The sequence below is a fragment of the Aureobasidium subglaciale genome (assembly GCF_000721755.1).
Source record: "Aureobasidium subglaciale EXF-2481 unplaced genomic scaffold scaffold_37, whole genome shotgun sequence".
NCBI lineage: Eukaryota > Fungi > Ascomycota > Dothideomycetes > Dothideales > Saccotheciaceae > Aureobasidium > Aureobasidium subglaciale.
Window position 1 is genome coordinate 17,021 of NW_013566958.1, and position 18,933 is coordinate 35,953.

General features: G+C 50.2%; 10 protein-coding genes across 10 annotated transcripts; 6 read left to right on the forward strand and 4 right to left on the reverse strand.

The window, feature by feature from the left end:
- Nucleotides 1-145: 145 nt before the first annotated feature.
- On the forward strand, nucleotides 146-1,675 carry AUEXF2481DRAFT_33667 (uncharacterized protein; the record flags this gene model as incomplete). The annotated part of the gene is made up of 4 exons (XM_013483756.1): nucleotides 146-175; nucleotides 233-515; nucleotides 566-814; nucleotides 873-1,675. The coding sequence occupies 4 exons, from the start codon at nucleotides 146-148 to the stop codon at nucleotides 1,673-1,675; spliced, it is 1,365 nt and encodes a 454-aa protein (XP_013339210.1).
- A 286-nt stretch (nucleotides 1,676-1,961) lies between these two features.
- Nucleotides 1,962-3,080, forward strand: AUEXF2481DRAFT_70877 (uncharacterized protein; the record flags this gene model as incomplete). The annotated part of the gene is made up of 1 exon (XM_013483795.1): nucleotides 1,962-3,080. One exon carries the CDS (start codon nucleotides 1,962-1,964, stop codon nucleotides 3,078-3,080), a length of 1,119 nt encoding a protein of 372 aa, XP_013339249.1.
- A 334-nt stretch (nucleotides 3,081-3,414) lies between these two features.
- Nucleotides 3,415-5,490, forward strand: AUEXF2481DRAFT_55310 (uncharacterized protein; the record flags this gene model as incomplete). The annotated part of the gene is made up of 1 exon (XM_013483786.1): nucleotides 3,415-5,490. A coding segment is annotated over one exon (2,076 nt), but the record flags the coding sequence as incomplete, so codon positions are not given.
- A 1,651-nt stretch (nucleotides 5,491-7,141) lies between these two features.
- AUEXF2481DRAFT_44771 (uncharacterized protein) lies at nucleotides 7,142-7,535 on the forward strand. Its single transcript, XM_013483770.1, has one exon. It carries the CDS (start codon nucleotides 7,216-7,218, stop codon nucleotides 7,414-7,416), a length of 201 nt encoding a protein of 66 aa, XP_013339224.1. The 5' UTR covers nucleotides 7,142-7,215; the 3' UTR covers nucleotides 7,417-7,535.
- Nucleotides 7,536-7,600: 65 nt separating this feature from the next.
- On the forward strand, nucleotides 7,601-8,735 carry AUEXF2481DRAFT_44774 (uncharacterized protein). Its single transcript, XM_013483771.1, has 2 exons — nucleotides 7,601-8,465; nucleotides 8,690-8,735. The coding sequence occupies exon 1, from the start codon at nucleotides 7,836-7,838 to the stop codon at nucleotides 8,307-8,309; it is 474 nt and encodes a 157-aa protein (XP_013339225.1). The 5' UTR covers nucleotides 7,601-7,835; the 3' UTR covers nucleotides 8,310-8,465; nucleotides 8,690-8,735.
- Nucleotides 8,609-9,138, reverse strand: AUEXF2481DRAFT_9148 (uncharacterized protein; the record flags this gene model as incomplete). Its single annotated transcript, XM_013483742.1, has 4 exons — nucleotides 8,609-8,790; nucleotides 8,852-8,909; nucleotides 8,960-8,997; nucleotides 9,048-9,138. The coding sequence occupies 4 exons, from the start codon at nucleotides 9,136-9,138 to the stop codon at nucleotides 8,609-8,611; spliced, it is 369 nt and encodes a 122-aa protein (XP_013339196.1).
- Nucleotides 9,139-9,546: 408 nt separating this feature from the next.
- AUEXF2481DRAFT_33672 (uncharacterized protein) lies at nucleotides 9,547-11,077 on the forward strand (the record flags this gene model as incomplete). Its single annotated transcript, XM_013483757.1, has 2 exons — nucleotides 9,547-10,272; nucleotides 10,445-11,077. 2 exons carry the CDS (start codon nucleotides 9,547-9,549, stop codon nucleotides 11,075-11,077), a joined length of 1,359 nt encoding a protein of 452 aa, XP_013339211.1.
- Nucleotides 11,078-11,763: 686 nt separating this feature from the next.
- Nucleotides 11,764-12,495, reverse strand: AUEXF2481DRAFT_44779 (uncharacterized protein). Its single transcript, XM_013483772.1, has one exon. It carries the CDS (start codon nucleotides 12,360-12,362, stop codon nucleotides 11,820-11,822), a length of 543 nt encoding a protein of 180 aa, XP_013339226.1. The 5' UTR covers nucleotides 12,363-12,495; the 3' UTR covers nucleotides 11,764-11,819.
- Nucleotides 12,496-13,697: 1,202 nt separating this feature from the next.
- AUEXF2481DRAFT_92700 (uncharacterized protein) lies at nucleotides 13,698-16,153 on the reverse strand. Its single transcript, XM_013483803.1, has 5 exons — nucleotides 15,655-16,153; nucleotides 15,240-15,598; nucleotides 15,015-15,190; nucleotides 14,755-14,958; nucleotides 13,698-14,704 (listed from the first exon to the last, which is right to left on the reverse strand). The coding sequence occupies exons 1-5, from the start codon at nucleotides 15,837-15,839 to the stop codon at nucleotides 13,790-13,792; spliced, it is 1,839 nt and encodes a 612-aa protein (XP_013339257.1). The 5' UTR covers nucleotides 15,840-16,153; the 3' UTR covers nucleotides 13,698-13,789.
- A 718-nt stretch (nucleotides 16,154-16,871) lies between these two features.
- AUEXF2481DRAFT_70846 (uncharacterized protein) lies at nucleotides 16,872-18,732 on the reverse strand (the record flags this gene model as incomplete). Its single annotated transcript, XM_013483791.1, has 3 exons — nucleotides 16,872-17,118; nucleotides 17,180-17,354; nucleotides 17,412-18,732. 3 exons carry the CDS (start codon nucleotides 18,730-18,732, stop codon nucleotides 16,872-16,874), a joined length of 1,743 nt encoding a protein of 580 aa, XP_013339245.1.
- Nucleotides 18,733-18,933: the final 201 nt, after the last annotated feature.

The window sequence follows — 18,933 nt, forward strand, 5'->3', positions numbered from 1 at the left end:
GAAGTAGGAGAGCAAATGACATAGTGGAGTAATTTTAGGGCAGCTCCGTAGGCGGCATTGAAACAGGGTCCAGCTGCCTACCCCTCGGCGCAGCAGCCCAAACATCGACTTGACAATCTTGACATCTAAAACAAAACACGCCACCATGTCTGACAATTCACATTCAGAGAAGCCCGTAAGAGCTGTCATATAGAGCCACCTGTATGCACGAGCTGACGCGACAGCCGACCAGAAAGCTGGCGCCGAATCGCCAACAACCGCACGCGAGCTCGACTTCGACGACGACCACGACCACGACGAGAGCAGAGCAATGAAGAGTCCTACTCCCAAGCAGGTCAGCTTCGTCGAGGTCGAAGACGAGGATGCCCCATCCAAGCCTACCCGCCCTTTGAGCCCACAGTCACAAAACGAGAAGACACTCAAGGAGGCCTTTCCCACAATCGACCCCAAGGTCATCAAGGCTGTCCTGATTGCCAGCAATGGCAACGTCGAGCCAGCCTTCAACGCTCTACTCGGTACGTCTCTCTGGAAGGAAAACTGTCAACGCCTTCTGATCCTTCGATAGCGATGTCAGACCCAGACTTCAAGCCCGAAGAAGCCCCCCCACCACAGCCTCCGAGACCTACCCAGGCTCAGCGACAGCTTGACTCAGACGAACAATACGCTCGTCAGCTTGCCCAACACTTCCAGTCTGAGTCGCGCCCTAGACGCACCATGAGAGACGAGGACGACCGTGGCCCCCCTCTTCCCAACCGCCCCAGACAGCAACGTCCTGGCCCCGGAGAGGACGACAGAGAATACAGCTTCTTCGATGGTACCGTTGCGACCCACCTTGGAAGTGACTACTCGACTTGTGGCTGACTTGATTGCAGACGACCTTCCTCAGATCAAGGAGAATGTGCGCAAGGGCTTCTTGGAGACGCAGACAAAGGTCAACAAATGGATCACTGCCTTTACAAAGAAGCTGGACGGAGAAGACAACGACGACCCGTACAATGGCCCCACCAGACAGGATAGTCCTCCTCGCAGGCAGAACTATCGCAGGCAGAACTACGGTCCCTCGCAATCCGAGCAGCTCTACGGTATCCGCAGATCGGCGGACGTGAGCAGAAAGAGTACCGACAAGGATCGTTATGACTCGGATAATCGCGTCTTGGACGACGATTTCACAGCACTCGAGCTTCGCGACGATGAAGGTTCGTTGGATTACAACAGACTAGGCTTGTATACGCTGACCTTGAATCCAGCTCCCCATCGAGCTTCGTCCTCGCGCAACCGTCCTCTCGCAAACCCTGACCTCTACAAGGCTAACGTCGCGCCTCCTCAATCCGGCCCGGTTGACGAAGTCGATGCCATTGACCGAAGGAACCAGCGTCAACCATCTCCCGGTGCTGCTTCCAAATCAGCCAAGTGGCAGCCTTTGACCTCGATTGCTCCCAACCCCGAGTCCGACGAGAACGATCCTTTCAGTTTGGGCGACAGCGATGATGAGAAGGAGACCAAGACCAAGGACATCAAGGAGTCCGACACTGCGCGACTGAAGGAGGCTGCTCGCGAGAGCGTGACTGCAGAGTCCGCAGATGCTCCCAAGACTCTCCAGGCCAGCGAGAGATCTGGAAGCTCAAATGTCAGAGATAAGGAAGCCGAAGCTATTCTGACCGGCAAGAAGGCTTGAGAAGTCTACATAACCTATACCCCTGCTACATTTTCTATCCTCCCATATAGCGAGCATGGTGAGAGTAATACATTCGTTTGCCAATTGAAGCCTGTCTGCACAATACAACCTGATGTTCGGAACGGCCAAGAGCTACGTCAGCCTCGACGCAAGAACCTTCCTCTTTGAGCATGTCCAGCCGATACTACGTGTGATAGCCGAACATCAATCACTTACCGTCAGAGCTGTGTCGAGGTCTTGTATATACTCTTGTGACTCCTCGACCATTGCCAGTGCATCCTTACCAATGATTTCTTTACTGTCAGTTTTATTGATTGCTTCCACCGCCGCAGGTCGGGACATCACGTTCCCATCTGTGGCAGGCTATCAGTCTCCTATGATGGCATTGGGCCATGAGAGTATAGACATCACTGGTGCCAAATTTGCAGGCTTGACCACGTTTGCAAATCTGCCTTATGTACACTGCTTGAATAAGGACGGATCTGAGAAATACGACATTGCCATCTTGGGTGCTCCATTCGACACTGGTGTTACCGGAAGACCGGGTGCCAGATTTGGACCCGGCGGAATCAGAGCAGGGTCTCGGCGAATCTCCCCAGAGGCTGGATGGAACATTTACAGCGGCAAGAATCTGTTCAAGGAGTGGGCCACTATCATAGATTGTGGAGATGCACCATTGACAGTGTTGGACAACACAGTAGCCTTGAAGCAGCTCGACACAGCTCACGGGATCATCTCAAACCGAGCTAGCAATTCCACCGAGTACACTGTACCGAGAATTGTGACGTTGGGGGGTGATCACACTACTACACTGTCTGCACTGAGATCCACCTTCAAGCATTGGGGACCTGTCAGCGTCATCCACTTTGACAGCCATATCGATACTTGGGATCCTGAAGTACTGGGAGGAGGCATCTCACACTATGCTGGCGTCAACCACGGAACCTTCTTACACATTGCCCACGAGGAAGGTCTCGTCAGAAACACCTCGATACATGCAGGAATCAGAGCTCCAGTCATGAACAAGAAGCACGATGTAAAGCATGATCGCCAATGCGGGTTTGAAATGGTCACAGCCAGGGATCTTGATAGGCTCACACCCCAAGGAGTCATTGAGAAGTTGAAGCGCCGTGTTGCCGGAACCAAGGTCTACATATCTATCGACATTGATGTTCTTGATCCTGCGTTCGCACCGGCAACAGGTACGGCAGAGGTGGGGGGATGGTCGACTCGAGAACTTCTTACCGTTCTCGATGGACTAACTGGCTTGGAGGTCATCGGTGGTGATGTTGTGGAAGTGGCACCTATCTATGACAATGCGGGAGAGCCGACTACTTTGGCAGCGGCAGAGGTTGTCATGTCCTTGCTGCAATTGATGGTAGACCAACCCGTCAAGGCAGAGTAGGTGACTAGAGAGATGATCTGATAGAGAAGATAAGTAGAAGGCGGTGTGTGGAGGCGGGATGGAAGTTCAGCACAGGCCCGCAGATCTGCCTCGGAAGAAAGTCTCAGTCCCCAAAAAGTTGGTCCCTGTTTGCTGCTGCTGCACTTTTTTTCTCTTAATTCAGGCAATTCCACACAACAACACATACACAATCATGACACCCCCACGCAAGAAGCAAAGAATGTCGCTGGACGCCGCAGAGGTCAAGGCCGCTGTCGAAAACGCCACAGAAGCTGCTGTCGAGAGCAATTCTGTCTCAAAGGACGCTACCAAGGAGAGCGAGGCCGAAGCTGCTGCACAACGCCGTTCGCTCTTTGTCCGCTCGCTGCCCGACTCTGCCACCTCCGAATCTTTGACTGAGATCTTCTCCGCTTCGTTCCCCATCAAGCACGCCGTTGCTGTTACCGACAAGGAATCGAAGAAGTGCAAGGGTTATGGTTTCGTCACCTTCGCCGACGCCGAGGACTGCCAAAAGGCAAAGGAAGAGTTCAACGGCTTCGCTGTCGACGGAAAGAAGTTGCGCTGCGAGGTCGCCGAGCCCAGGCACCGTGAGAAGGGCGCTGCCGCTGTCCCCTCAGCCGGTGAGAAGTTCAAGGATGCTCAGGCCAAGGAACGCGCTGCCGCCCAAGTCCCGAGACTTATTGTTCGCAACCTTCCCTGGAGCATCAAGTACCCCGATCAATTGGCCAAGCTCTTCCAGAGCTACGGAAAGGTCAAGCACACCGTCCTTCCCAAGGGCAAGACTGGTCTCCTCCGTGGTTTCGGTTTCGTCATCATGCGTGGTAGACCCAATGCTGAAAAGGCTATCGAGGGTGTGAACGGAAAGGAAATTGATGGTAGACAGTTGGCTGTTGACTGGGCCGTCGACAAGGAGACCTGGGACAACACTCCTCAAGAGGAGAGCAAAGAGAAGGATACAACCAGCGGAGACGCCGCTGAGGAAGATGCCGTAGATGGCGCCAACGAACACATCATGGACGAGGATGATGACGAGTCTGGTTCTGACGACGACGACGAAGACGTCGACATGGATGACATGGACGAAGAGGAGGATGTGAAGCCGAGAACAGAGGACAACTCTTCCACACTCTTCATTCGCAACCTGCCCTTCTCAGCAACAGACGAGAGTCTTGAGGACCACTTCACTCAATTTGGCGCTGTTCGCTACGCAAGAATCGTTGTCGACCAAGAGACCGAGCGTCCCAGAGGTACTGGTTTCGTTTGCTTCTACGAGCTGGAAGACTGCGACAATGTTCTCAAGAACGCCCCCAGACACCAGCCTCCTCGTTTGAACGACCCCAAGGCCAAGGACGGCTCTATTCAGATGACCCACTCCGTACTACAGAACGAGGACGCCGATCCCACTGGAAAGTTTACCCTAGATGGACGTGTCCTGCAGGTATCCCGTGCCGTCAACAAGAATGAAGCCAGCCGTCTTACCGAGGAGGGTGCCGCAAACCGCTTCAAGCGTGATACAGACAGAAGACGCCTATACCTGCTGTCTGAGGGTACCATTCCTTCCAACTCGCCGTTGTACGAGCAGCTTCCTCCCTCCGAGAGAACCATGAGAGAGGCCAGTGCTAAGCAGAGAAAGACTCTGATTGAAAGCAACCCTTCTTTGCATTTGAGTCTGACCCGTCTTTCCGTCCGTAACATCCCCAGATCCATCACATCGAAGGACCTCAAACAGCTCGCCAGAGAAGCTGTCGTCGGTTTCGCCACAGATGTCAAGGAGGGCAAGCGTGGAAAGCTCAACAGGGAGGAGCTCGGCAGAGGTGGTGAAGAAGACGTCAAGGCCGAGGCCGACCGTAAGAAGCGTGCCAAGGGTATCGTCAAGCAAGCAAAGATTGTCTTCGAGGGCCGCGAGGGCGCCAAAGTGGACGAGAAGAGTGGCGCCGGCCGCAGTCGTGGTTACGGTTTCATCGAGTACTACACACATCGTTCAGCTCTGATGGGTCTGCGTTGGTTGAACGGTCACGCCATCGGCTACCAAGCACAAGAACAAAAGGGCAAGGGCAAAATGTCGCAAGAGATGCTCGCCGAACGCAAGAAGCGCCTGATCGTCGAGTTCGCCATTGAAAACGCCCAGGTCGTCAAGCGCAGAAAGGAGATTGAGGAAAAGTCTCGCGAGCGTTCATTCGCGGCCACCGCACCCACTGCCGATGGCAAGAGAGTGCCCACGGGTCGTGACACCAAGTTTGGAGCGGGTGACCGCGGCAAAGGAGGCAAGTTCGACCGCAAGCGCAAGCGAGATGGCAAGGACGAGGCTCCTGTTGAGGAGGAGAAGAACAAGAAGGATCCCGCGGATGAGAAGTTGGCGAAGCGTCAGCAAATCATTCAGAAGAAGCGTATGGCTCGTCGTGCCCGCAAGCAGGGCGGTGCCTAAATGGATGTCGACGTTCATACCCGTCGACACGGCATGATCATTTGTGCTACTCGTGGGTCTTTTTTTTTCACCAGAAGTCGTCAGTCTTGTTCTCGAGCGGAGTCGCGCTGAGCGCCCGGTCGAAGGATCAATTTTGTCACACGCAGTGTTTGGGTGATTGTTGATGATAGGAGGGTGTGGCAGTGGGACAAGGAGTGCATTGGCGTTTATTGAGTATGCTGACCGGCTAGCATTTCGTACAATTCTCATTCTCATACTGTAATCAAAAGCGAGCATTATTCAATCCAACCACAATCTCCAGACAGTTGTCCTGTGTCATGGTAGTCATCAATCTTCGTGAATTCCACAGGAGATCGTCAAAGCTATCGCACGAGCAGCTATCCATATGTCTCACAGCACAACTTCAACAGCATGCAAGTAACCAGATTGTTGAGCACACGTCCGGCAAGCTCTAGATCTTTGCTCTTCCATACCAGGTTCACAGGCACGGATGATGTGCAAAAACCAGAACCTGGTTTTCATCCATTTGTTTTTGTTGATGTTGATGCGGAGGGGTCCCAGCTCTGTGTCTCTGTACCACCTCCGGGTCATCACTGCCGTCGGTAGTCACCCATCGTCACGGGTCTTTTTGTACTCTTCTCGAAGCCTGGATCATCTTGGTAGAGTGAATTGATAGAAGCGTAGATGTGACTTTTTCCCAATGAGGTAGTGTATACAGCATAACGGGGAAGTCAGGAAATCCGTTCTGCACTCAAAAGCTCCACAAATTTGAGCAAACATCCGGACCTTGTTTCTTGTGCACTCCGAGGAAGGGACAGATCTTTGTTATCAAAGGAAACAAAGAATCTGGATAGGTACTTGTAACTTGTACTTGTAGCTTGTACTTGTAACTTGTCACTCTATCCGGGAACTGTTTTTTTGATCCTTTTTGCTTGATCCTGTTCATTCCTGTCATAGGCCGACGACCCTGCATATACATGTCGATAGCCTTTTTTTTGCAACTCCCGCCTGTCAAAGGAAGCCATTGAGATATTTGTATTTCCAACCTTGTTTTCCCCATCTCTGCTTTCTTGCTGCAAGTCATATCTGCATGACCACTTTGGTTTTCTTGTGTTCCTGGTTTGCTCGTTTCCTCATTCGTCATTTTATGCAATGACAGGTCTCGGACATGCTTTTGCGTCATGGAAAGAGTTACAGATCCTAGAGCAAGAAGAAGCGTGTGGTTGAGTAAACATTTGCAGAGCCTTATGTTGATTGGAGGAGATGTAGGATAGGTTGGAGATATATAGATAGTTGGAATGTCCCTCGTTGACGTTAATCAAGTCAGTACCTTTTCATTCAACTACGACATCGGATTCATTTGTCAACTCATACTCCTCATATTCGACTGTTACATCCATTCTACACTCGTCAATCTCACAACATCACCTCCCGATATCCACAACAAAATCCCGCAAGTCCACAGCATTTGCAACTCCTTCTTGCCGCGTGCCACCACTTTTCCCCTATATCCCGTAAGCCTCCCTTCTCCGTAACCTTCATCTACTTCCCATCTCCATGACCTCCTCCTCCTCCCCCTCCCATCTACCTCCCATCTCCAAAAAAAAAAAAAACTCCTTCCTCCCTTTCTCCCTCCCTCCCTTCTTCCACCACACTAACCCCTCCCTTCTCAGAAAAACCCCCCCAAAAAAAGCAAAAAAAAAAACAAAAATGTGCCAATACGAAAACATCCACTACGGCTGCGGCCACGCAAACCGCCGTCTAATCAAACACTGCCATTTCGCCCGCAACGACCCAAACCATCAATGTTTCGGCGCTTGGTCTGTCAAGAGGGAATGGTCGAATCCTACAGAATATTGTCGTAATTGCGCTTATTATGCTAGACAGAGGGGGTTTGGTCATGGGCGTTGATTTTAGAATGGGGGGAGAGAGGTTTGGGTATCTCTCTTTTTGTTTTTGTTGGAGAGAAGAGGCATGTCCCCGCGGACAGGTTCTGTGGGTTTTTTTGTTTGGGGGGGGGGGGGGGGGGGTGCACAAAGGGTGTTGGTGTGGGAATTGGGCTGGAGCTTGGTGTATTGAGGAGTTTTTTGGTTGGGTGCAAAGATAACGGGTGGTTTTTTTACTTGCGAGACAAAAGCGAAGAGTATTCTATTACTTGCGAGAGGAGATTGGATGAAGAGTATTCTTCCTCCAAACTTGATTTAACCAGTATATTCATTGAAATCATGGTGATGTGTTGTCTTTCGTGGGACAGCTTTCGAGAGTTTTGTTGCAAAGATTGAGGCGAATGTTACACCCGTGCCAGGAGCAGCGAATCAATTTCTTGCCGCATGTCCCATCCTCTTGCTGTCAGCGTCACGGTTAGCAGCAGGAAGATCCTTGCAACGTTACCTTTGAGGTTTAGAAACTTGAATCTGTGGCAGAAAGCTTGTAGTATTCTTTGCCAGCGCCATTCGCGAGATGATTCTTTTCTTTCTCTGATAAAGAGATTCCCCGAGCCTTGTGTTTCTTCTGCGTCTGTCAATAAAGAAAAGGAGAAATCGAGTACTCCATCAAAGTGGAAAAGTCACACAAAGTCGAATCACCTTGTCAATCTCCAACAAGTCTCTCGAGAAGGCTTATACACTCAGACGAAGAGCACGACAGTCGATCGATCCAAAGATGTGCACCTGGAACGCAGTCCACTACAGCTGTGGCCACGACTCGAAAAAGCTAGATCATGCTTGCAGATGGGCTGCCTATGCCGAATGCAAGATGGTTCGACGTATTGGAAAACATCTCCGGATGAGAAAGAGTTGTCCTAATTGCTCCGGAAGAGTGGCGGCTTGGTGTCGTCAGTGTTGAGAGGTATGTTCGAGATTGCTCTGACTGATGCGACTTGAATGTGCGCTGACTTTTGTTGCAAAGGATAGATGTGGCTCCCTGATCCGTGTCTGGATTTCTTGTCGAGGTTTGGATAGCTGCTTGGCATCATCATCAGCAGGTCTGACCAACCATCTTTTTTCTTCCTGTCTGGAATGTCTTGTGGAGAGCAGTTGTGGATATCATGATCGGAATTTCTTCATGTCGAGGTATTATTTCTCAGGAGTTATCAAAGCGTCATCTACAAGTTTGCACTATCAGTGGCAACCTTGCCCTTGATGTTGTAACGCTTGCTGAAGAAAGTGTACCAGTCATCGAGCACCTTTTTGTGTTCTGGTTTGAGGTCTTCCCATTCTGGTCGACATTCCTCTTTCTTGAGGGAAGATTGTGCGAGAGCTCTGGATGCATCTTTGCCAGCAAAGACTGTGGTTGGGGAAAATCAGTGGATATCTTGTTGGTTCGTTTTTCCGCGGAGAGAGGTTACCAGAGTATGAAGCTCCTGGTTCGTAGGCCTTGTTGCCAGTCACATCGAAAACAGTTCCCTTATCACATGTCAATGTTTGAGGGATCAGTGTAAGTGTGCAATAACTACCTTGATGGCAACATAAGTTGGATATCCCTCATGCGTTCCTCCGAATGAAATCAGTTGTTGTCTCGTGCGTGTCATGCTGTTAACCAACCGTCGCATTTAGATAGGTAATCCAAGCTGATGGGATCGTCCTTCGGCGGGTCGAGTTCGACTTTTTGTTTCGGCTCAAATTTTCCAGACATGATGAGATGTGAGATTGTGATTGAGACTGTTGAAGTTGTTTGTTCGAGGTGATCTCCAACTAGTCGTTATCTACTCGAGTGGATGCTCGAAGGATAAGGTATGGAGTGAAGTTCGGGGAGCGTGGCGGCTTGGCGTTGACCGAGGTTATTTCTCTGTGACAACACGCCTTCCAATCATTCTTTGTGCATCACTTTCACTGTTGTCGGCAAGCCACATATTATTGTATCATGCAGACGCAGGAGTAATCGATATTAAAGCGCTTTGATTGACCGTGCGTTTTCCCTATAGTAGCCGAGTAGAGTAGCGAAGAGGCACCGCACATTTGCGTTATCACATTGTACTCGTAATCGTCTTCACCTCCCCGTCTCTCATCTTGATACATCGATTTCAAGCCTTGAACCGCCATTATGCGCAATCACTTCCCGTCGGCGACCTATGCGGAGCTCGTTGACGATGACCACAACATGCTCGTCCAGGCGAAATATCCACAACAACAACAACGCGAATTTGTGGATTACTTGCAGCGTGAGACGCTGGCTCTCAAGCAGGCTGTCGCACATCATCTGTCGCTCCCATCAGAGGAGCTGTGTTCTGTTGAGCACTTGGAAGCGTGGACCGGCGGCTCCTTCAATGTCTTGATACCTGTTGTCGTCAACAACAGCTATCGTGTCGCGGTCCGGTGCCCCTGGCCTCATCACACGCAGTCGCTCACCTCTCCCAACATGGCTGATGAGAAGATCCGTGAAGAGGCTGCTGCATACGTGTGGATGTCTAAGTACTGTCCCAGCGTACCCATTCCTCAATTAATTGGCTTTGGTCTGTCAAATGTGCGCTCCTTCACGCCTGTGGTGCGATGCTCCTGGATACGACGGACATTCGAGTCCATTCGAGAAAGGCTCCATTGCGTCTTCTTTGACGTTCAGTACTGGCGACCGTTCGTGCTGTCGTCGAGCCCGGTCCACTTCAAGACCGGCTACCGCATCACAAGCTTCATAGAGCCTCGCCAAGGTAAAATGCTGATGGAGCGATGGCCATCTCACGACCCGGTCCACCGCCAGAACTTATTTCGCTCTCTTTCCAAAATCATCCTTGACGTTGCTCGAGTACCTCAAACTCGGATCGGCTCCTTTACGGTGTGTGACTCTGGTGAGGTGACGCTCAGCAATCGCCCGCTTACTGCACCTTTGGCTTTGTTCGAGGCTGAAGGCATTCCTAGCGACATCCGCTCCTAGCACCACATACAATTCTGTCGACACATACGTTGAAGACCCCCTTCATTGCCACGAAACAATAATGTAACATCAGTTAAATGCTGTCGAAGATGATGTTGACGCCGAAGGTCAACTAGCAACTGTCGTTGTATGGAGAGCTATTCGATCTCACTTCACTGATCCAAGTCTCCGAAGGGGCCCGTTTGCCATGCAGCTTACAGACCTCAATGAAGGTAACATCTTCGTGGACAATGATTATAACATTACTGCGGTTGTCGACTTCGAATGGACTTGTTCTCTGCCTCTTGAAATGTTACAACCTCCGTTCTGGGTCAGTGGACACATCCAGGACAGCTTTGTCGGAGCCACGGAAAAGATAGCGATCAACGAGAAGGTTTTCATGCCAGCATGCCACGAATTCTTCGACATTCTCAGCCAGGAACAAGCTTCCCGTCATCCTTTGCAAAAGCCTGCCTTTGACGTTGCAAATGTCGCGAGGGTGGCCTTCGAGAAGAAATCACACTGGTACTTTGCAGGTCTCAGATATCCTCGTGTTGCGTACAGCTTCTTGCTTGGTCACATACAACCACTTTTCGCGGCCTCGGCTGGTTTCCCTGGGCAAGTAGAGATTGCGCCTTATTACACGAAAAACGTCTCTCTATTCATCGATCAGAAAGTGAGGGAAAAGGCTGAGTACGACGAAGCGCTCCGCAGGATGGTCATGTAGAGTTGAGAAAGGGAGTCGCAGGGAGCTATGCTAATGATGGGGCCAAGTCTATGTTCATACATTCCATGAGATCGAGGCACTCGGACTAGCAATAATGAAGAGTTGCTAACTTGTCCATTCCAGGTATGGATCTCGATACATACCATCGCGTGTATGTTTAGTCCGTTCATCACGTCCGCACCGATCACTCCATCCTTTCTGCTTCGTTCGATACGCGTCGATGATGTCTTAACTGAAATAAGGGTGTATCATCGCCTTATTATGCGAGAGATGTATCGCAAATTGTTGACAAGAAGGTCAAAGACAAGGCTCAGTACGACGAGACGCTATGTCCGTTGTACATGATCAAGCCATGAGCTTAAAGCCGGTTTGCAAGGTTTTGAGTGGCAATATAAGGGGAACAAAGGTGGGTATCAAGCGCTGGTCGAGGCAGATATCCTCTGCGCTCTATAACATGTGTCTTTATCAAAAAACTATCCTTCAGCTAATATGCACAAGACTGGCCGCCTCGAGCCTCCCACAGACAATTGCCGCTCCGGCTCGCAGAGCTATAGATCCAGTTCGCTTGCCCCTAAAATCCGGAACTCGCGATCAATGGGTGAGCCGCAGAGTTTTCTGGTGGCTATGCTTGCTCGGTCATGCACTCTTCCTTATCCCAATCGAGGTGATCACTGGCGGAGAAGTCTCCCGGGGGGGGGGGGGGTATATTTCCGATATGCATTCCGGAAATGGATGCTTGTCATCACCTCTGGTCCAGATCCACACCAAGCGGAATGTAATGACTCCCAGAGTTCGGTCCATTCTCCTCCATCCGATGCTCATCAATGAGCTCCTGACTGAAGTAAGGGGGCCCCTGTCTTGCGAGATCGAACGTGCCAGGGTCAACACCCATACATCGATATTGAACCACATCAACGCAGACTTGCACACCTACTTCTTGACCGAGGGGTATCAAGATGTCAGAAAGGAGGTCAGGATCCCACTGGTCCCAGACAAGATATGGTACTTGATAGACGAGAAGCTTCAGATTCTTGAGCAAAGGCGTATAGAGATTCCATTGATTCAGATAATCCGATACGATGGAGATGATGGCTCCTGTACTGTGCATAGGCATAGTACCAGGTTCGTCTTCTTCTGGAAAATCGAACCCGTCGAGGTTGATCCAGAGAGTTGTTGGTGATTTGGGGAGCTTTGGTGTAAGCTTTGCCGGTTGTTCACGGCTTCCAACCAGTGCCTGGAGAGAAACATGCAAGGTGCGTAACTGTGGGTAGTCGTGGAAAGACATGTGGCCATGAATGTGGTCAAAACAATCGTTCCAAACTCCAGATCTCCAGGAACACTTTCCAATGTGAAAATGGAAGACTTCCAGAGTCAATTTGCTTGATGAGAGTGAGCTCGAGAGTACATTGAGATCTACAAGTGCTTCATCCGGTCTCTCGTTATCGTTCATAGGATCCATCGTGATGCAGAGATCGTATTGTAAGATACGGAGCATTGGGCATGCTTCAATCAGATGAGCCAAAGAATTCTCGTTCAAGAACGTAAAGGTAAGATTGAGGGATTCTATCTTGGTAGTTGGTGGCAGGCTGTCCTTGGCTGGCCATTCGAATTGCAGACCTTCCAGTAGTTTTGGGACGTTCAGCGCTAGATGTCGAACGCTCGGGAGATAGAAATAGAGCAGTGGATTGATTGTCTTAGAATGGATCGAAGGTGCTCTGCCGGGTGATATGTAGACTGCCTCATTGAAGGTATCGCTTGACATCGTGTCCAGGTCTACCAGACCCTGAATAACGGATATGTCGATGAATGAGAACAGACTCGTAAATTCGGCACTGATCTCGAATATTTTGAGCCTTCTCAGATAAACTAGTAAGAACGCTGCAAAAGCACTCGGAGATCCTCTGTCGAGTTCGTCTAGCCATCTGTGCTCCAGGGTTGTGTCTGCAAGGCCTTCACGCAGAATAGTCACCATTCGCTCGCGGTCATGATGCGTGAGTCCCGTTTGTTGTTCATCCATCCACACAGACTGAATAACGGTACCATCAAGGTGAGGTGATCGTACGCAGCTTGCGCGCGGTGCCGAAGACACCAATGTCCTCACGAGTAGATAGAGCGGAGGGTATGCCTCAGAGGTGCAAGACACCTTGACTAAGCACGGAGAGGGCCAGTTCACCTGTGGTCGATTGTCTCGTATGCAGAGGCTATCGTGTTCGTAAGGACAGGGGACGGGATGTATGTCGCCCACGGTGAGTCTGCGAAGTCTGAAGCCGCAAAGGTATCTGGTTCGACGCCACACAAGCCTTATGTCTCAATACACGATCAATTGAATAACCGCATACCATTCTCGACATACGAAGGAGAAGAGTGGTAGACAACTCCTCGGTACGTAGGATAGGATCTCGTAGAGGATCTCCTCGTGGTTTTCGACGTTTCCAAGGTTTGGCATCTTGACGAGGCGCTCGTCAAGATAATGAGATCAGTCGTGACAACTCTATCTAGGACCAAAAGTGCCCTCGTCTGCTGCGATCATTCCATATTCGAGTCAAAGTCTTCATGTTTGACACGTCAACCAGCTCTTGCTGGGTTTCACAAGTGGGCTGAATAGTGAAACACCTCGAGTCATGGTCATTCGTCAAAGTTGGAAATCTGCGATATCAATAACATGTATATGTAAATGCGCCATGTATTAACTAAACTCCTCCCTCATACATCTCAATCATGCTTGCCAGCCGTATATGGCCCATTGCCACGTCCCGATCGCTCCAACTCCAGCCGCCTTCTTAATTCAGGCGACTCCACATCCCCTGCACTAGAACTGTCTTTTTTCTTATCACTCATATGCGCGCTATCTCCTTCCTCTTCAGATGCCACACCCCTCTTTTTCCTCTCGAGAGCAACTTCAGGCATGACAGGCTTGCCTCCCAGACTGCAGAGCACGACATCAGAGTCTGCGGTCAGTGCATCCATGGTCTCCAGCTCTCTACGGGCAAACAAGTGCGGCATGATTGACCAGCGAAGAGGAATCAGCGAGATGATGATGACGGGGAAACCGATGGCGCCGATAGTCTGCGAGATGGCGACACTAAAGCCAACGCCGAGGATTTGGAAGAGGAGGAAGAGCATAATCTTCTTTCTTGAAATCTGAAGCAGTGGTTCCGAAGGGTCGATGAAGCGGCGTTCTTTGATGAGGAAGAGAACTTTTTGAGTCATACCGTTACCTTCGATGGAGCCCCAGCCGACGACAAAGAAGACACCGCAGAAGAGAGCGCGGGGAATGGTGTGAAGGACGACGAGGAGGGGGCCGGTCATGGTACCCACGATGGCGAGACCCATGAGAAAATGGCTGACGCGTTGCTCGACGACGCCTTCGGCTACGAACACCTTTTTTCTGCGCTCCATTGGGCGACCGTCCTCATCTTCAGTCTCGTGGCTGATGATGAGCTTGTCCTTGTATTCTGTCAAGGAGTCTGTGTGTACAGGTGCTTGCGGAACGAGACCATTGGGGAGAGGAATGCCGATGATACCAGCGATGAAGCATGTGGCGCCGAGAAGAGCAAAGTCCCAATGAAAACCTGCAGGCTTTTTGAGAGGGTATTGCCTGGCTTGAGCGCCGATACTGCTGACGTTCTGCATGTATGTCAGTACAAATTTCTCTCGTGGCTGCGTTCTGTGCTTACATGATCGTAGTAGAACAACAAAGTAACGAGGATGCCGATGGGCAAGGCGACGAAGACCCATTTGACAGGCAGGTTCCAGAAATGGATTAGCCAGCTGCGATCTACAGTAGGGTAGAAGGCTCTCGTATGATCTAAAGTGAGCACATTGGCCCTCTTAATGGTTCCAGGAATATGGACGAAGCCTGTCCAAAACAGTGTGGCAATCTGAAGCAGTCCCTGTTAGTCACCTGGATGATATATATATCGAGTGATTTACTTGCAGGATAGGCATAGTCGGAAAGTAGCTTGCGAGTCACTGGTGTGAAGACCACGGTATGGGGCAGCATTTCCAGAGCATATACAGTAGCCCAGTAACAAAGTGCTACAACGATACTCAAGAAGCCTGCCGCTTGTGAACTCTCATCGAATTGGGCGATGAGTTCTTGAACACCCTTGACTGGACGATTGTCAGCATTTCTTCGTTCATACTCGATATAGCGACTCACTCATATAAATGATTCCGACATACATGCCGAAAGCATTGCTCGAAAAATCGGTAATGAATCGCATATAATCGCAGAGATTGCCAAAAGATGTGATCCAATGCGTGATGGCAGCCCAAATGGACACCCATGCCAGGAACTCAGGGTACAGATTACCGATACCCTGCCTCACAGCGATGTCGTAGATCGTGTAATTGAATAGAGAAATGAGACCAGTGATACCGACAATGGTCAATGGTTGAGCAGCCAAAGTACTGAATACAATCGCGGCAAGGGCGGATGAAAACAAAGCCTCATTAACCCCGAAGAAGCCATCTGTGTGACGTTCCATGTCTAGTATGAATGCCAATGCGGGTAAGAGACTTGATATGCTGTGTCAGTGTGGTCTCTCCTCTCGCAATTGATGCTCGGTACATACTTTACAAAGTACATGCGAACTGTGGCGGCAAATGTTCTATAGGTAAAAGCATCTCTGATATCGCTCCAGTAATATGGTAGTCGTCTCTTGACATCGTAGTACATGCCACGGCCCGGTCTTAGCATTCGATATTGTCGCCATCCAGTCGCACCTTCCCAAGTGTAGGGATCCTGTGAAGCGTCCATGTCCGCTATGTTGTCCCGATCAATTCGGAAGGCAGCCGATAAATGCAAAGGCTATCAACGAGTATATCTCCTATATCCTTTTCGACAAGGCCTGGTAGATGTTGATGAAATCCCTTTTGCCGAGGTCGTGCGTATTATCTATCTCTTCAGAGAAGGAGTATTAAGGTTGATTCTGTTTTGTTTTGTTTTTCCTCTAATCCAGAAGAGGGGTGCCATAGAGCAGCAGCCAGATATTAAAAAAGGTCGAATGAGACGCAAGACAAGAAAAGAAATATAGCAGAACTGAAAAGGCGTGCAAAGCAGGCCTAAAGCATGGTCTGGGATTCAAAACGGAGAGAAAGCCATAAACGTTCGTATTTATCCTTCTGGTGATTATCCTTTTCCGCCTCGCTGAAGTGATGAAATGGGGCGCGCAGGCCGCACGTTGGCTTGTTTGGATCGTGTGGGGGCAGGCAGATCTGTACGGTTTGCCCGTGCTTGCCCAATTCTGACGCCTCGCGCGATTAGACTTCTACGAATGCCAAGTCGAAGATACAGTTGTACAAAACATAGATGCATATCTTTGGGAGAATCATCGAGTTGATCTCATCTTTCACGTAAAGTGTCGACGCGACAAGAAATAACTCTCGGATTGCTACTATCAAGCTCGTGCGAATCTGCTTGTCTTTCGAGCGCATAAGAGTATGACGAAATTCGTACAATGACCACGATCTTTACATGCCAAGACGTTAGAACACAAAAGCATGTCAGTTTCAGACGATGGACCCCGTCAGAGTTCCTCTGCTTTCATCGAACTACGCTGGCCGTCGGCTCGAGAAGACTGTTTTTCCCACATTCGATCAAGCAGACAATTTATTGCCCGTGCACGACAATTACAGTGACGATGAGGCTCGGAGACACGTTCTGATTTTTGCTGCCCGGGCAGAGGAAGCTGATCTTCTGCTCAGTCTCCAGACATTGAGGCTTGGTATGTATTTTCATATTCGGATATTCGTACATTCTTTCCTGAGATATTGATACAAAGCAATCTTTCTAGTCAGTAGACTTTTCGGATTGTAATGGTGTGGACTCTTTACGAGTCATCTGGTTAGCAGCAGCCTGGTAGCGGATATAGAAACCCGCGAATATACCAGCTGCAAGACCAGAGAGATGGCCAGGGTAGTCAGTCCTGGTGTTTTTGCCCCGCCAGGCTCTGAGAATCTCAAGTCCAGCAATCATACCGAGCACTGTCAGGCCGGTTACATCCGGGATCTCGTAGCCGAGCACTGTCACGTTATTGCTGGTGACACGGGATGTTAGTGGAATTCGATTGACTAAGGGGAGGGTGGAGCGTCGCTTACTTTGCTCTGACCAGGCAGGCCGCAGCCATGGTACCAATGACGGCAGTAGATGATCCGAAGCTGTAGTTCATCCAGCGCTTCGCAAGCACATTGAAAGCCAAGGAGCCGTATGTTCCCATAGTACCACAGGCAAGGTAAGTGGCTAGGAAAGTGCCTCTTCCTACATCATCATGCACTGTACGTCAAAGGTCAGCGTGAGGTTGTCATGGCGATGCTGCAGGTCAGCACTTACGTATCCAGCCGAATGGCCACAGCATGATCGTATTCATGAACAAATGACGGAAGCTTTGGTGGCTAAATTGTGCACCAAGAGTTCCAATGGCGAACGGATATGCTGCAGTGACCTGAAAAGTCTTGTTCATGGTTCTCCACAGAGGCGGGATTCTCCAGGCGACAAAGACAGCAAAGTTGATGGCCGTAATGGCTCCAAGTGTAGCAATGGCAGGCGGTACGTCAGGGAACATTCTAGCTGATCGAGGTGGAGGAGTGTACGTTTCGTTCAACATCCAGCAGCCACCTAGAACTGCGATGAGTACTAGAGCAGATGGACCCAGTCTGCGAAGGTTGGACAGATTAGGGATTTTGTTGTCCTTGATGATGGTCGCCTGCTCTTCGTAGTACTTGACCCAGGGTTTGCGCTCGACAGGTTCCAGCCATGCCTTTTGTGCGGGTTCCGCAAGAGCAATCTCATCGAACGGACTGAATATCTTGCCCGGCTCGTCCTTTGATTCAACAGTAGGACTTCCATCCTTTGCTTGGGCCTTGAGAGCTGCAACTCGTTCGTCCTCCTTTTGCTTCTTCTCCTCCTCCTTCTTTCGATCTTCCTCCATCCATCTTGCTTTGTTCGCCTTTCTCAGTCTATCCAAAGCGCTCTCCCCGTATATGTCAGAAGAGCTTGCCGTCGGTTGCGGTTCGTCCGTCTTCTCGCCATCCACAGGCTTATAGATACCAAGTCTCTCGGCGCGAGCCATATACTGTTGCTCCATTCGCATGATTTCCGACTCCGCCCAAGCAGCACCAGCCTCGTTCTCATCAAATGCTGGGTCCTGAGCTCTGATGTATTCCAAAGCCTTGGTAGCCATTTGATGGGTGATTTCCGTCTCCTTGGGGAAGTCGACACCAATGTCAATAAGACTACCAGAGAGTCTGCGATAGTGCATCAATCGCAGGATATGGTTGCCATCTTCAACGTGCATGTCTGGTCCGAATATGTCCGTGATTGTGGCTTGATCGAGTTCTCCAGATGGTAGAGGGATACCAATCTCCGGATCGTAGTCTCGCCATGTAGGAAGTTCTTTACGTTTGCGTGTGTTTCTCTGACCATCTTGTCGAGCAGCGGGACTGGGCTTCTGTACTGCAGGTGTTGGTTTTGGAACGAAGCGGTTCCTGGCCGACAGCTTCGCACACGCTGAAAAGTTGCGCAATCCAGTCGGCACAGCAAAGCGAGAGCGTAGAAGAGATTGCGAGAGGTTATGAGCTTCGGTATGGCCCAGGACAGATGCTAGAAGATATGGCGCAAAGGGAGATGGAGAAATCGAGCATGATGCCCGCATGACTACCGGGCGAGCATGGTTCATCTCGACCTATCCACACTCAGTAGACTTACTGAATGGTCAAGAACAAAGAGATGCAGAATTGACAAATTTCGAACTGGAAGAATAATGTCGTCGTCGACAAATGGACCATGATGATTTGCGGAGCTCGGCAGTGCTCGGACCATGCAAGGCGGCGTCATGGTTGTCTGCCTGTGATTG